The sequence below is a fragment of the Pseudorca crassidens genome, chromosome 1, assembly GCF_039906515.1.
Source record: "Pseudorca crassidens isolate mPseCra1 chromosome 1, mPseCra1.hap1, whole genome shotgun sequence".
In the NCBI taxonomy this organism is placed as follows: Eukaryota; Metazoa; Chordata; class Mammalia; order Artiodactyla; family Delphinidae; genus Pseudorca; species Pseudorca crassidens.
This window is the reverse complement of record NC_090296.1, coordinates 82548813-82563971: the sequence shown is the minus strand read 5'-3', so window position 1 is coordinate 82563971 and position 15159 is coordinate 82548813. Positions and strand designations below refer to the sequence as shown.

Below are 15159 nucleotides of genomic sequence, written 5' to 3'. Positions count from 1 at the left end.
CTAAAAGAACATGAAGAAGCTTATTATATCAGCATGTTTTAAAGGTAGTCAAAGTAAAGATAAAGATGAAATAGATGCTGGTAAGATTGTGAATTGGTATAACCTTTCTGGAGCAAATTATGGCAATATATCTAGACCAGAGAATTTTTTTAAATGTTCATGATCTTTGTCTAAGTAACCAAAAATATGAACAAAAAAATTAATTTAAAATAGAAAAATTGGGACTTCCCTGGTGGCGCAGTGGTTAAGAATCTGCCTGCCAACGCAGGGGACACGGGTTCAAGCCCTGGTCCAGGAAGATTCGACATGCGGCGAAGCAACTAAGCCCGTGCGCCACAACTACTGAGCCTGCGCTCTAGAGCCCGCAAGCCACAACTACTGAGCCCACACGCCTAGAGCCCATGCTCTGCAACAACAGAAGCCACCACAATAAGAAGCCTACGCACCGCAACGAAGAGTAGCCCCCGCTCACCGCAACTAGAGAAAGCCTACACGCAACAAAGACCCAACATACCCATAAATAGATAGATAGATAGATAAATTAGAAAAATCCAAATACCCCCAAATTTGAAATCTGTTAAGTAAAAATGCCCATAACATAGAATGTTATGTAGCCAATTTAAATTATTTTTTCAAAAAATACTAAGTGATGGGAAAATGCTCACAATACATTAAATGAAGAAGAGGAAGAGCAGGAACTACATCTGTAACAGATCTAAATCTTATTTAAATATGTGTGTACAAAGGAAAAGGAAATACACTGAAAAGTTATTCATGATCCTCTCTGGGGAGTGAAATTATAAATTATTTTCTTCTTTTCATATTTATCTACTTTGTAAGATTTCTATGATGAGCATGTATTTTTTCAACATGTAACATAAAATTTACCATTCTAACTATTTTTAAGTGTACAGTGGCATTAAGTGCATTCACACAGTTGTATAACCATCACCACCATCCATCCATCCATCTCCAGAACATTTTCATCTTCCTCAACTGAAACTTTGTACTCATTTAACAATTCCCCATTTCACCCCACCTCCTGAGCATGTATTTTTATAATCAGAAAAAACTATACCAACCTCTCTTATATCTCCTCTTTACTTTTATTTGGACCAGAAACTTATATTACCGTTATTGCTGAGCTTCTTAGAAGCAAAGGCAAAAAGGGAAACATGATGATTTACACAGTTCTCACTGACTAACAAAGAATTACAGATTACCTATATCTAAGGTAAGGATAAGGTAATCTAAGGATTACCTGTATCTATATGCAAGTTCCTCATGGCCAGTGCTTCTTACCTTCCTTTGTGTCCCAATACACCTAAGGGTTACTGTGACCTCCCATTAGTAACAATGGTTCATTAAATCAGTGACTTACACTGAATGGGAGGAAGACAAGGAAATAGTGTAAGAAATGGGGGAAAGGCACATAATTTTTATCCTCCCCAAAACAAACAAGATAATTCAAATGTCAACACTTCCAACACCACCAGTAGTTAAACACATAAACATGATTTCTGCTCTAATGAAACTAACATTTTAACACTAGAACACAGAAACACATAAACATGATTTCTGCTCTAATGAAACTAACACTTTAACACTAGAACATAGAGGAATATATCACATGCATCTTTTTATAAATGGTACAACCTAAAATAGAAATCTTCAATAATAGAAGATGTTAGAAAAATTCTTTCAAATAGTCACCGCTTGTAGAACTTCCAAAATAGCATGAAATTAAACTAACTGAATTTAAAAAACTTTTAAGGGAGCCAATATAAATAAATGGATGTTATTCATAGTAATTGTTTAGATATAGGTAATCTGTACTCCAAATTCACGCCTGATGAAAACAGGCCACACTCACTAAAATTCACGTGGCACAAGGGCACAATTTTTTCTTTAAACTGATACATCCCTAATGCTTAGAGCAGTTTCTGGTACAGTAGAAAGGGATCAATGAATATTTTTGAACCATCATTCAGTGCCTATCATCTAATAATCTGCTTAGCAGCCTAGTTTCAGAGAGTTTTAAGATTAAATAGCAGTTTGGAGATCACCACTTTAGCCAATTAGTCATAAATGTAAAGAGATGAATTAGGTGAAGGAAAAATTACTGAAGTACCATACAAGTCACAAACGCTGGGCATTCTATATTGGCCAAATAAATCATAAGTGTTAGAAATCTTAAAGAGTACTTTAGTAGAATTTATACTACATTTATATAAAAATCTGAGTTAGTTTCATATTTTAAGCCAAATATTAAAAACTTTCTAATACACAAAATATCTAATGATTCATTAATTAAAGTTCATAAATCTTGACTTGAAAATAACACAAACCAGATTAAACACATGCATTTAAATTGTTCAAAGAAACATAACTTACATAGAAGTTTCAAACAGTCATCCTTCTTTTTTAAACGGTCTTTAATATCTCCTGATACGAGTACAGAATATGGACATGCCATTTCTTTTAAAAAGCCACTTATCTCAAGCTGGAAGCTTTCTAGATCATCTTTCCCTTTAAACAAGAAAAGGTATAAAACATTTACTAAATATTTACCATGTAATCTGATACTATCAAATCTACCACTAGTTGATTTTAATTTTATATTCAATTCCAAATTTTCACTTTGACATTAAATCCTTAAATGTGTGACACCAAAAGCTTAGGTCAAAGTAACCAAAACATATTTCTACATATGGAAAGCAACACTTAAATTCAAGAACATAAGTATCTAATCATGAAATTATAAATATTTTTATATTTAAATCTCTGATATCTTCCAATGGGCTTTCCATAAAAGCAGATAAAATGGAAATATTTTATGTTAGTAACTGAAATATTAAAAGCATTATTATGGCTATAATTATTAATTGGCTTCAGAGCAAATGATCCATTTCTATTGTATTTCTATGGATTTGGATAATAAATGCTATCATCAAATTAAGCCTCAGCGCTTATCTTTCTTTCATCATCTAATTATGTGGGAACTTGTGTCATAAGTTCTGAATTCAGCTTATTTTAGCTTCAAGTGAATTCTATTAGATTTGGCAAGGAAAAAAACAATTTAAAAGTAAGGACAGCATCAGAAGGGAAGGCTACTGGTCTCCTAGCAAATGTCCCCACAAATTTTATTTTTCATTTTATTACATGTCTGAAATTCTACCAATCAAAGACCCACAAGAACTCCAGCTACCAATACAGTAGTGAATTAAATAAACCTTGTGAGCTAGTACAGGAGTTTTTTATAAACGTATTCCTATGTGAATCCACGTCCTGAGTTATAGGTTTGGTAATACAACTTAAATTAGGGATTAAATATATGCATACTTTAGGGAAAAAAAACACCTTAATTCAAAATAAGCAGTATTCAAAACTTAAACTTTTTAAATAACCAAATTCAGACTCTTCTTTTTCTAAAGAACAATACTAAGTTCAAGACAGCAGATGAATAATTTTTTATAATTTTATATAAATTTAAGAACCAATTTTGGATTAGTCAATATAAAATTTAATCCAAAGATATTTAAATCACATATTGAAGTTGTTTGTAGTAATGACTTTTCTTTGTACAGTGAGCACAGTATAGATAAAACTGTAAATCATAACCTATCATTTCATTTTACTAGTAAACAGAAAAGTAAATAAAACTCAATAGCAATACCAGCTGAAGTGATACTTTCTTCCAAGTTGCACAATGATTTTATTTGAGAGCCCAACCAAACACAGAGCTCTGAAAATTCAGGTGAAGATAGTCCACCCTCTGCTGCCTTTATAAGGGCTTGCTCTTCTAACAGTGGTCCCTTATACCTAGAAAGGAAGATATAAAAGGTTAAAACAAACAAACAAACAAAACCCTAATACACCTAATACTTTTTAATCAACGTCTGCTGCCTGTCTTTGTAAATAAAATATTACTGGAACACAGCCAACAACTGTACCCATTTACAAACTCTCTCTGGCTGTTTTCCTGTATTTGTGACAGAGACAGTGTGGCCAGTAAAGCCTAAAATTTTTACTATCTGGTCTGTTACAGAAATAGTTTGCTGATTTCTGCTCTATATAATTAACAATTGACTTTGTTTTAAAATTTTTTAGTAAAATTATCAACCAATTTTAAGATAAATATTACATATAACAAAATCAAATAGAATAGAGTCTAATAACTATAACTTTTCTTATTCTTACAAGAATAAGAAAAAGGCAATATAGTGAAAAAAGAACAGATGCAAATTTAAATTAAAAAAATTAAAACTGAGGACATATGAGATTTTAACCTTAACCATTTCTTTTATAATTTTATACTTTTAAACACTGCTACAAAGTGTATTTGAATAGAACCTTAAATTTTCAAACCATTTTTATATATTACCTTAATTGAATTTGATACCAGTTTTCTACTTTTACTGTTCTTTCTGTAACTGAGCCTTTTTTCCCCCACATTATTAAACTTGTAAGTTTTAGCACAGTTGATGGGTTTTAATCCATTGCATTTACTTTTCTTTTGATACTCAAATTGTCCTATCTCTGATTAGTGGGAGCACATTCATGTTACTCAATGAGTCCTTTGATTTGTCCCCATTATTCTTTGAATATTTTCCTTGCTTTCTATGACAATATGTTCCTCCCCTATACCTGTAATCAGCCATTTCTCCAAGATGCCCTGATTCTCTTCAATGGTATTTAGAATACACAATCTGGTCGTAAAGGTTAATCACTGTATCTGTACCTTTTTAAAAGAAATTATATCAGGAGTTCACACTGCTATTTCCAGTTCAAATTTAGAATTATAGGGTTTTTACCTATTTTGTTTTACATTTTTATCTATTTTTCTCTTACAATGAAAATTCTGTTTTTTTATGACATTTACAGAATCCTAGTAAATATAAAAATAACATAAATTACATAGTTTCAGAATAGAAAAAACAGCATTATTACTAAAAATAAAATTAATGAAAACAATTTATATTTTTATCATTAGGATAGATTCCAGTAAGGATGTATAGAAAAACAATTCCTTTCCATGTGATTAAACCTCCTACTCAATACACTGATAGGTATTTTTTTCATTTTGCTTTTAATTTTTAGGGATTTGTCTCTCTTTTTTTGTTTTGATTTCATTTTAATTTTGCTTTACAATTATGTAAAACATTTATACGATTTCAAAGTCTAAAACAAAACAAGGTACATTCAGACAATTCTAGCTTGCAATCTTAATACTGTTCCATCTAGTACTCTGTTTCCTCCCTTCCTCATAGGAAACCGTATTTATTAGTTTGGGGTTGTCAAACCATAATGTTTTAAAATATAAACATATATATACACACTATATATATATATATAAATGTATCTTTTTTAGATAAAAGGCAGCCTACTATCTACTGTTGTATTCCTTTTTTTAAACATACACATGCACAGACACATATTTATATATACTAGAGATCTGTAGAGATACTATTCAAACATTTTTATAGTTGTATCCACTGTCTGGATATACCATATTTTATTTGTTATGCCCCCACTGAAGGACATTTTGGTTTTTTGTAATGCTTTGCTATTAAAAAAAATTGGGCAAATTTTTGTCAGTGTATATCTGGAATAGATTTCTAGAGGTAGGATCACTGGATCAAAGGGTAAATGGCTATCCAACTTTGCTGGATAATGTTAAATTTGCCTATACAGGGGTTGTACCACTAAAGTAGAAGAGTATCCATTACCCATAACTTACCAAACATTTGACTCATGTCAAACATCTGGATTTTTGACCATCTGGTATCTCAGTATAGTTTTAATTTACATTTCTCTTATGGCACGACTGTACATCTTTTGATATGTTTAAAGGCCATTTGTGTTTCTTTTTCTCTAAATTCTCTGGTCATATTTCACGAAGGGTGAGTAGTTTCAAAGCCCCATTTTTGCAGATAAGAAATTAAGGCTCAACAAGGTTAGGATACCTGCCTTAAGTAGCAGGCCAGATGAATATTCCAATTCATCTACTCTTTACAGCAATGATTTGAAGTTATTATTATCCTAATTCTGTAGGACCAGAAGATAATATCAGAAGATAAATGACGACACTGATTTAAATCCATATTTGACCCCAAATGCTCCATGTGAACTCAAACTTCTGTCTACACTAATAAGGAAACAAAGTAAATAACCTGGCCAGGTAATGCAGCCAGGTAAAGACAGCTGGGACTAGACCAGTCTCTGCTCCTCCAACCAAGACTGGTTCCCCTGTATTACCTTTCTACCATATCTTACAGCACCTCTCACTGAGACTTAACAGTAAATATCTTATTCCCCCTACTTGCTTTCACTTCTGCAATAAAGCAATAATCATAAGCTCCTGAAAAAATGTAACTAATTCATATTATTGGTAAGTTATTTTTACTGAAATGCCAATTTTAAAATTCAGCAAAAATTTACTAAATCACCAAAAATACTAAATCCTGAATACACAAGCTTTAATGCCTCAGTTCCTCAAAATAGGTAAAAAGAAAAAAGAAATGCATTTAACAAACCTGAATATCTAATAACAAACATAATCATATAGCAACTAACATTTATAAACTAATCTTAGGCCAGTGCTATGTGCTGTATGTATATTACCTTATTTAATTGTCACAATATCCTATAAGATAGGTATTATTATCATGCTTAGTTTGTTCTATAAATTCTTATTGAATTAGGAAAGTGCTACTCTTACTCCAAAGAGTAACTCCGAAGAGTAATAACTTAGTAGTAACTGGGGACACCTCCCCTAGGCCTAGACTCCCCCAGAGCCATGCACACTTGAACCATAGTTGCTGATCTGACACTGCTCTAAGCTGGGTGAACCAAACCTTCAGTCCAGTAGGGCCACTGGTAAACCTTCACAAAGACACAGCCGGGGTCTAACTTACTTTCTGTTTTCTATTTTCATCGGTCAACATATAAAATATTAGACCCTTTCTTTCCCCCTGTCATGTACCCACCCTACTGGCTTGCCTCTGATCCAGCTCTCCACTTCTGCCTGCTTCTCAAACTCTTCCATATGTTCCATCCATAAAAAACAACTCTCCTATTCTGTCAATGTCTTCTCAGAAAGATTTATCCCTACTGCCTCTAGCTTTGGGTATTTTACTCTTAAGTGCCTGACGGTCAAATGGTGGGGTTTTTGTCCTCCTTGCTTCTGAATACAGCATCCATATCACTGCTCTCCCATTATCTTTTTTTTTTAATTGAAATATAGTTGATTTACAATGTTGTGTTAGTTTCAGATGCACAGCAAAGTGATTCAGTTATACGTACATATATATCTATTTTTTCAGACTCTTTTCCCTTATAGGTTATTAAAAAATACTGAGTATAGTTCCCTGAGCTATACAGTAGGTCCTTGTTTATCTATTTTATATACAGTAGCATGTATATGTTAATCCCAAACTCCTAATTTACCCCTCCCCACCCACACCCTTTCCTCTTTGGTAACCGTAAGTTTGTTTTCTATGTCCTGTGGGTCTATTTCTGTTTTGTATATAAGTTCATTTTTGTATCATTCTTTTTTTAGATTCCACATATAAGTGATATTATATGATATTTGTCTTTCTCTGGCTTACTTCATTTAGTATGATAATCTCTAAGTCCATCCATGTTGCTGCAAATGGCATTATTTCATTCTTTTTTATGACTAATATTCCACTGTATAAATACACCACATCTTCTTTATCCATTCCTCTGTTGATGGACATTTAGGTTGCTTCCATGTCTTGGCTATTATAAATAGTGCTGCAATGAACATTGGAGTGCATGTATTTTTTCAAATTATGGTTTTCTCCAGATGTATGCCCAGGAGTGGGACTGCAGGCTCATATGGTAGTTCTACTTTTAGTTTTTTAAGGAACCTCCATACTGTTCTCCATAGTGGCTGCACCAATTTACATTCCCACCAACAGTGTAGGAGGGTTTCCTTTTCTCCACACCCTCTCCAGCATTTATTGTTTGTAGACTTTTTGAAGATGGTCATTCTGACCAGTGTGAGGTGATGGTAGTTTTGATTTGCATTTCTCTAATAATTAGAGATGTTGAGCATCTTTTCATGTGCTTTTTGGCCATCTGTATATCTTCTTTGGAGAAATGTCTATTTAGATCTTCTGCCCATTTTTTGATCGACTCCCTCATTATCTTATAAATATCTCCCGCTCTCTCCAGGCTCAGGCCAGTCAGATATGCCACCCTCTTTCTCTCGTGGTTTTCACCTGTCAATCTCTTGGACACTCTTCAACATTCCCTGTGCTCAGTTTTTCCTCTCCATTCCTATTTTTTTCAATTATACTGAGTTTCTTCGAAGTCCGTATGGATACCCTTTCCAATACCCTGAGCTCTCAATTCCCTAACCTCCTCTTTTCCAACCTTTGCCACTGCACATAAGTAAGCCACACCCAGATCATGCCATCACCTGGAACTACGTCACCTCCGAAATCACTAATTTGAACACTCCCTGACCATAGCCTACTATCTATCCTTCCAGCTTGCTCTTTTGACCACACTTAATATCATCTCTACCTCAGTTCCTATGGTCCCTCCACATTCTCTGCATTTCCTAGCTTCCGGCTGTCTTCACTTTCTTCCCTGTCCAATTGAGATTCCAAAGTGTATCATTTTATTTTGTTGCTCAATAAATACCTGTTGAAGAAATGAATTCTTTATACTGTCATCTCCTTCAGCTCTAATAGCCAATCAAATCACTGAGACCAGTAATATACTTCTTTCTATATCCACTGCCACTGAGCAACCATCACTTCTTGCCTAGACTACTAACTAATTCTCCAATCTATTTTCCACCTTGCTGACAGAGGTAACTTTTCAAACTAGACATCTAATCCAGCGGTCCCCAACCTTTTTGGCACCAAGGACCAGTTTTGTGGAAGACAATTTTTCCACAGAGGGGGCGGAGGGAGGGGAGTAGGGGAGCTGGTTCAGGCGGTAATGTGAGCCATGGGGAGCAGCAGATGAAGCTTCGCTCGCTCCACGCTCACCTCCTGCTGCGCAGCCTGGTTCCTAACAGGCCTCAGACCACTACTGGCCCACAGCCCCGGGGGGGTTGGGGACCCCTGATCTAATCACTCCCTTTTTTATTTAAAATTCTTCAATCATGTCGTATTGCTGTCATGACAAAGAACAAAATCCTCAACATGGCCTGAAAGGTGCTGCATGCCCTTTTCCTCGCTGATCCAATCTTCTAACACTGGTCCTTGCTCTCTGCCCTCCGGCTACATCAGCCCCCTTCCAGTTCTCCTAATATGGCAGATCCTTTCCACTTTAAGGTCTTTCATATTTTGTCCTCACTGTAAGGACACCTTTGTCCTCCTTTCCCAGCCAACTTCACCTAGTTAACTCCTACTCACCCTTCCTATTTCAACTCAAATGTCACTTCCTCAGTAATCTGTCACTAACCCCTAAGACTACATAGGTCCTCCTGCCACATTATGTCACCCTGTTCTTTTCCTTTGAAACACTTATTTTAGTTTATAAATATTTGTGTGATCATGTCTTTTTCTCCACCAGACTGTAAGCTCCATTGGGACAGGAACCAAGTCTGTTTTGCTCACCAATGACTTCTCAGAACAGCGTCCAATACAGAGCTGTGCTCAGTAAATATGTGAAATAAATTTCCCTCCACAATGGTGGTTCTCAACCTAGGCTGTGAAGCTTTTTTAAAAATATGCATGCCTATATCGCACCCCTGAAGATCATGCTTCACACAGCTGGTGGTATATACCACACTGAAACATTTTTTTTACAAGCTCCAAACATGATTTTGATGTATTACCAGGGTTGAGATACACTGTTCTACAAAATCATAGATTGTCAGAACTGAAAGAGACTTCTGAAATCTGATCCAGCCTGCTCCTTTCACAGATTAGGAAACTAAGTTATTACTACACTGTTTTCGTTTATAACGTACTACATCACTAAACTGTTCTTTCACATAGATTTTCCCTTTTAATTCCTCCCTTTAATTTCCTATTTTATCTGATAAACTGAAGTACCTTCACTGATATCCTAAATGTTTTAATCACAACAGAAAATGCATTATTCACAATCTACATGGAGATTTTGAAACGCATGTTCAATTACAACACATATTGTAAATAAACAATTACTTTTTTCACTTTTCATTATCATTATAGGAAAATTCAAACTTCAAAATCTTGTCCTTAATTATTCCAGGAAAAATCAGTTCTAAAGTATGTTTTAAATCAGTTCTAAACTGTTTTACTTTCTATAGTGAATAATCTGAAATAATTTTCCTTGATAAAAGCCAAGATTATACCAAACTTCATTTTTCAAAACACCTATAATATAAACAAATTCAAAGAATGAAAGAAAAAAAAAAGCACTGACTTTCCATTTTTCAAAAACTATTTATAGAATCCCACTAGTTTTATCTGGAATACTTGGGAGCTCAAACCATTTGGGTCCGAAACACTTTAATTATTTTAACTTTTTGTGTTGGTTACTTCCTTAACCAAGTTCCGTGAAAATTTCCACGGGATTTCACAGAAGTAAAAATGCCCCCTAAATAATCACTGGCTCTGTTCTTTCACTTGACAAATATTTATTCAGGATCTAGTAAGTGCAAGGCTCTGTAACAATGAGTCACTGCAAAGTAGGTACTATCAGGGTCCCAAAGAAGCAATTAATAGAGGAGCAAGTGCAGTTTTAAGAAAAATAAAGGGGGGCGAGAGGGTGGTTCAAGCTTCACGACAGTACTGCAAAGGCACAGCCTATCCTATCCAAGAAACTCCAGACGTGGCAGGGCACACAATTTTACAGATGGCTCCAATGTCTTTAATTAATGTGTATTTTTTTGACTTGCAACTATCTGGCCCTATGCTTACCTCTGTGCACTCTCTGCTTTGAACTTTTCTTCATTTACTTACCCATTCATCCAACCACTATTTATTGTAGCAGATCTGGTTGTAGGATGTTTTGGGGAACAAGACAGGTAAGGTACCTGTTCTCCTGGAGCTGACTTTTGTGTATTAGGGGGTGGAGGGTGGGGAGGGTGGATGTTCAAGAGACAATAAATAAATGTTCAGGACAAGATAATTTGGGATTGGGACCCCCGGGCTATGAAGAAAAACAGGATGAGGCTGAAGGAGAGACTATTTTGCATGTATTGATACCCATGCCTGCAAGTATTAACATCATTCCAGGAGCTCTCATAGCACTTAACCACCCTGAATTGCAAACAGCAGTTAACTCTTTATAGTTCCCGACTAGGTAACCTACTAGTAATCTGAAAACTGTCTTCCTCCTCGGCCTAGCACACAAATACGCATTAATGAATACAGATTAACACTAAATTAATGTTGTTAATGAATGGAAGAAACGGTGAAATGAATGGACTTGCACTGAACTAAAACCCCTTTCTCGGGTCAAGGAAGCACGAGATTCGCTCCCGCGCCCTAATTAATCCACAGGTTGTACAAGGTGGGAGACAACAGTCAACAGCTGCACTCCGACTTCCAGCGCCTCTCCCCCGGAGCGTCAACAATAATACCACCCGCGGGGCAGCAACTAATTGCCCACAGGAGTGCTGCCAGCCGGGCCCCTCCGCGCCTTCGCCGCGGGTCCCGGCTGCGGAGTTCCGAAGCAAGTAGTTCGGAAGAGGGGGACAAGCGCCCCAGCTCTCCGGGCCTGCTCCACCCCCCAAGCGGATTTCTCTCCCGCCTCTCTCTTAACTCTGTCCGCGCCGGAGACAGTGAGGCAGGGACGGAGGCCTGCACCGAGCGGCAAGAGCTCAGCGAAGGCCCACGGGGAGGAGACTGAGGCAGCCATCGGAGGTACAGCTTACGTTTTCGGGGGAAAGGCGGCCCCAGGACTACTCACCCCAGTGCCTCTAGAGTGTCAAGCACGTCCCCCTCCATCGTAGCTTCGGGACCCGGTTCCGGCCCTCTCATGGTCCTTCGGCCCAAAGCTGTTCCGCGCTCTAAGGAGCCCGCCGGAAACTGGCGTCGCGGCGCCAAGGTTCCGGCCGGCTCTCAACCTGGACTGCCTAGGCGTGCCTCTGGCACTGGGGGACAAAACGTTCCCGGCCCGGAGGCAATTGGCTCTCCTGCCTAAAACCAACTTATGTAACAATGCTAACTTTTAAAAATAATAATAACAATAAATAGTAGAAATAAAAAGACTTCTTTGAGTTGTCTTAGCAAACATCGTGATTCTACCAAGTTCTCAACCAATCAGATTCCGGCTTTCCCTTTTTACAACAAAAATCCCTAAATGAAATATTAATTATCTTGAGCTAAAGTTGTACATAATATCATGTACCTAAACAAATAATTTTTAAATGAATATACACAACAAAGCTCCAACTTTAAAGAAAAAATAGAGAAGGAAATTTATAACAAAATATTGTTTCATTATGAAATGTAGAAGATCAATGAAGTGATCAGATGCTTGCATCTATCTATAGAATCCTCTTCAACACACATACAGGCTATGTGTTGCACTGCTGACAAAATATAGGCGAGTTGTATAAAAAACAAAAATTCCATGGGCAGAATAGGGTAGCTGATGTGCTTTCCCCAAATTGTGACTGACTCTCCATAAAACTCCAAACAAACAAAACACAGTAGTCCCTCTGTGTACTATTTATGGAGAATTCAGTGTCTATCTAAAGAATACAAAATATATTTTAGGGTTCATATGTAAAAGAGTCAGCATAGAGCATAAAATTATTAACAGTTATATCACCCAAATGAATAACCAAATGAACTATTGAAAGTTGTGCAAAACAGTAACTATTGGTCCTTGTAAAGGACTGTCCCATGCCTCACAGAATACATAACATCCCTGGCCCTAATGCACTAAAGACACTAATGCTGTCACCTCCCAAATCACCGTTACAAATTAAAAGCTTACCAATAAATTTGTAAAATCCCCTGAGGGAAGCTTACACATAAATTTGAACAAATATCAATAATGACTCCTCTACCATATACCCAGGCTTAAGTATAAAATTATTTGCAGCTTAATGTATTTGAATTCATCTCTAAACCAAAGGCAGATAATGTATGTTCTAAGTGGTTACTGCCTCTCTCAAAGAGTTGAAGTCATAGAAAGTACTATTCTTAGTAACCTTAGGAGACATCAATAAGGACATTTCATAATGATAAATGTGTCAGGACAACACAATGCTATAACAACCCTAAATGTTATAGGACCCAACCAGCCTCAAAATATATAAATAAAAAACTTAACAAACTTGAAGGAGAAATAGGCAAATCCACAATCACAAAGGAAGATTTTAAACACATTAACTGATGTAATAAGCAGTAAAAAAAAAAAAAAAGAAAAAACGAGAAAGAAATCAATAGACATACACAAGACTTGGAAAACATGATTTACAAATGTGATATAAGAATCACTGCTCCCCAAACCTTCAGAATATGAATTTTTTCAAGTTCATGTATGTAATTTATAAAATTGACTTTATACTGTAACTGAAAGTAAGTTTCATCACTTTCAAAGACCGAAATCATAAAAAGTATGTTCTCTGACCATATTAGAATTAAACAAGGAATCAATAAGAAAAAAAGAAAACTAAAAAAGTCCCCAAATATTTGATGTTCAGAATTTAAGCAATGCACTTCTAAATAATCAGATTAAACTAGAATTGAACTAGGGATTAAATTAAACAACAAATGGATATAAGAAAATATTTTTGAACTGAATGGTGATAAAAAATACCACATCAACATGTGAAAGATGCAGGTAGACCCATTCTTAAAAGAAAATATATAGCATTAAATGCAAATATTAGAAATGATAAGATTGAAAATTAATTATCTAAGTATCAATCTCAAGAAGCCAAAAAGCAAACCAATTAAATTCAAAGAAACAAAAAGATAGAAATAATAAAGAGTAGACATCAACGAAATGAGGGAAAATACAATAAAGAAATGAAGCCAAATTTGAGTCTTTTTGCAAGGATAATAGTATTGACAAACCTTTAGCCAAACTGATCAAGAAAAAATAAGTACAAAAGAAGAAGCAAATAACCAATATGAGAAATGAAAAGGGGGACATTGGTACTGGTCAGTACCAATGGACAGTAAGAGGATGTCATGAATAATTTTATGCCAATAAATTTGAAAATTTAGATGAAATTGATAAATTCCTTGAGAAACACAATTTAACAAAAATGATACAAGGAAAATTTAAAATATGAAAAGTTCTACATCTATTAAAGAAATTGAATGACAAATTAGACATCACCCACAAAGAACACTCCAAGCCCAAAGTGTTTTCCTGATGAATTTCCCCAAACCCTTAAGAAAGAGATAACACCAACCTTATACAAACATTTCCAGAAACTAGAAAAACATGTAGTAGTTTGCAATGCTTTTTAAGAGAACATTACCTTAAAACAATCATCAATAAGGACATTATTAAAAAGAATTTATTGACCAATTCCTCTAGTGAACAGATAGCTGCACTTACACAGTCACTCGAGTATGACAAAATCACCATTGTAGTTCAGGTCTTTACAATACATGGTGCTGGGTCAATGGGATATCCAAATCGTGCTACCTCATGCTATTATCAACACAAATAATCAATAAACAATCTATATTAAGGAATAGAAGAGAGTTTTATTCAAGCCAAGCTGAGGACTATAGCCAGGGAGCACAGATTCAAGAAGCACTTGAACTGTGTTCTGCCTGACTGCAAAACGGGGGAGGCTTATATAGGCAAAAACCACAAAGTTACAGAAGTTGTTTGTCAAGAAATAGTATTGGAGCTGGCAAGAAGTAAGGATGCTTGTTAAGCAAGGTTAGTTGATGTCCAAAATAGTTGCACAGTCACAGAGGGAGACCTTGAGACCATAAGGTTGCAGCTGGCAGCCTCTGGCAGATACTGTTTTGAAAATGAATGGTGGTATCCTTGAGTTTGATACAGCTCAGAAAATTCAAGTTCTCAGGGATGCAGGACCATGTCTGAAACCATATCCACAATGGCCACCAGGCTCCATTTTGGATGTCTGAACCCCAGTTACTCCATCTTAATTTTTAATTGATCTTAAATATGTCATCATTGAAATCTTTCCTTTAGAAAGCACTGATGATCAATTTTGGTCTCATGTCCTTTCATCGC

General features: G+C 35.7%; 1 protein-coding gene across 1 annotated transcript in view; it reads right to left on the bottom strand.

The window, feature by feature from the left end:
- The window catches only part of FAM98B (family with sequence similarity 98 member B), a 34038-nt gene extending 21999 nt beyond the window's left edge, over window positions 1–12039 (bottom strand). Inside the window, exons 1-3 of the mRNA XM_067742550.1 lie at window positions 11890–12039; window positions 3677–3822; window positions 2395–2529 (exon numbers count right to left, since the gene is read on the bottom strand). Coding sequence (XP_067598651.1) covers window positions 2395–2529; window positions 3677–3822; window positions 11890–11960 — 352 coding nt within the window. The 5' untranslated portion in view covers window positions 11961–12039. The remainder of the gene's footprint in view (window positions 1–2394; window positions 2530–3676; window positions 3823–11889) is intronic.
- Between the last annotated feature and the right edge of the window lie 3120 nt (window positions 12040–15159).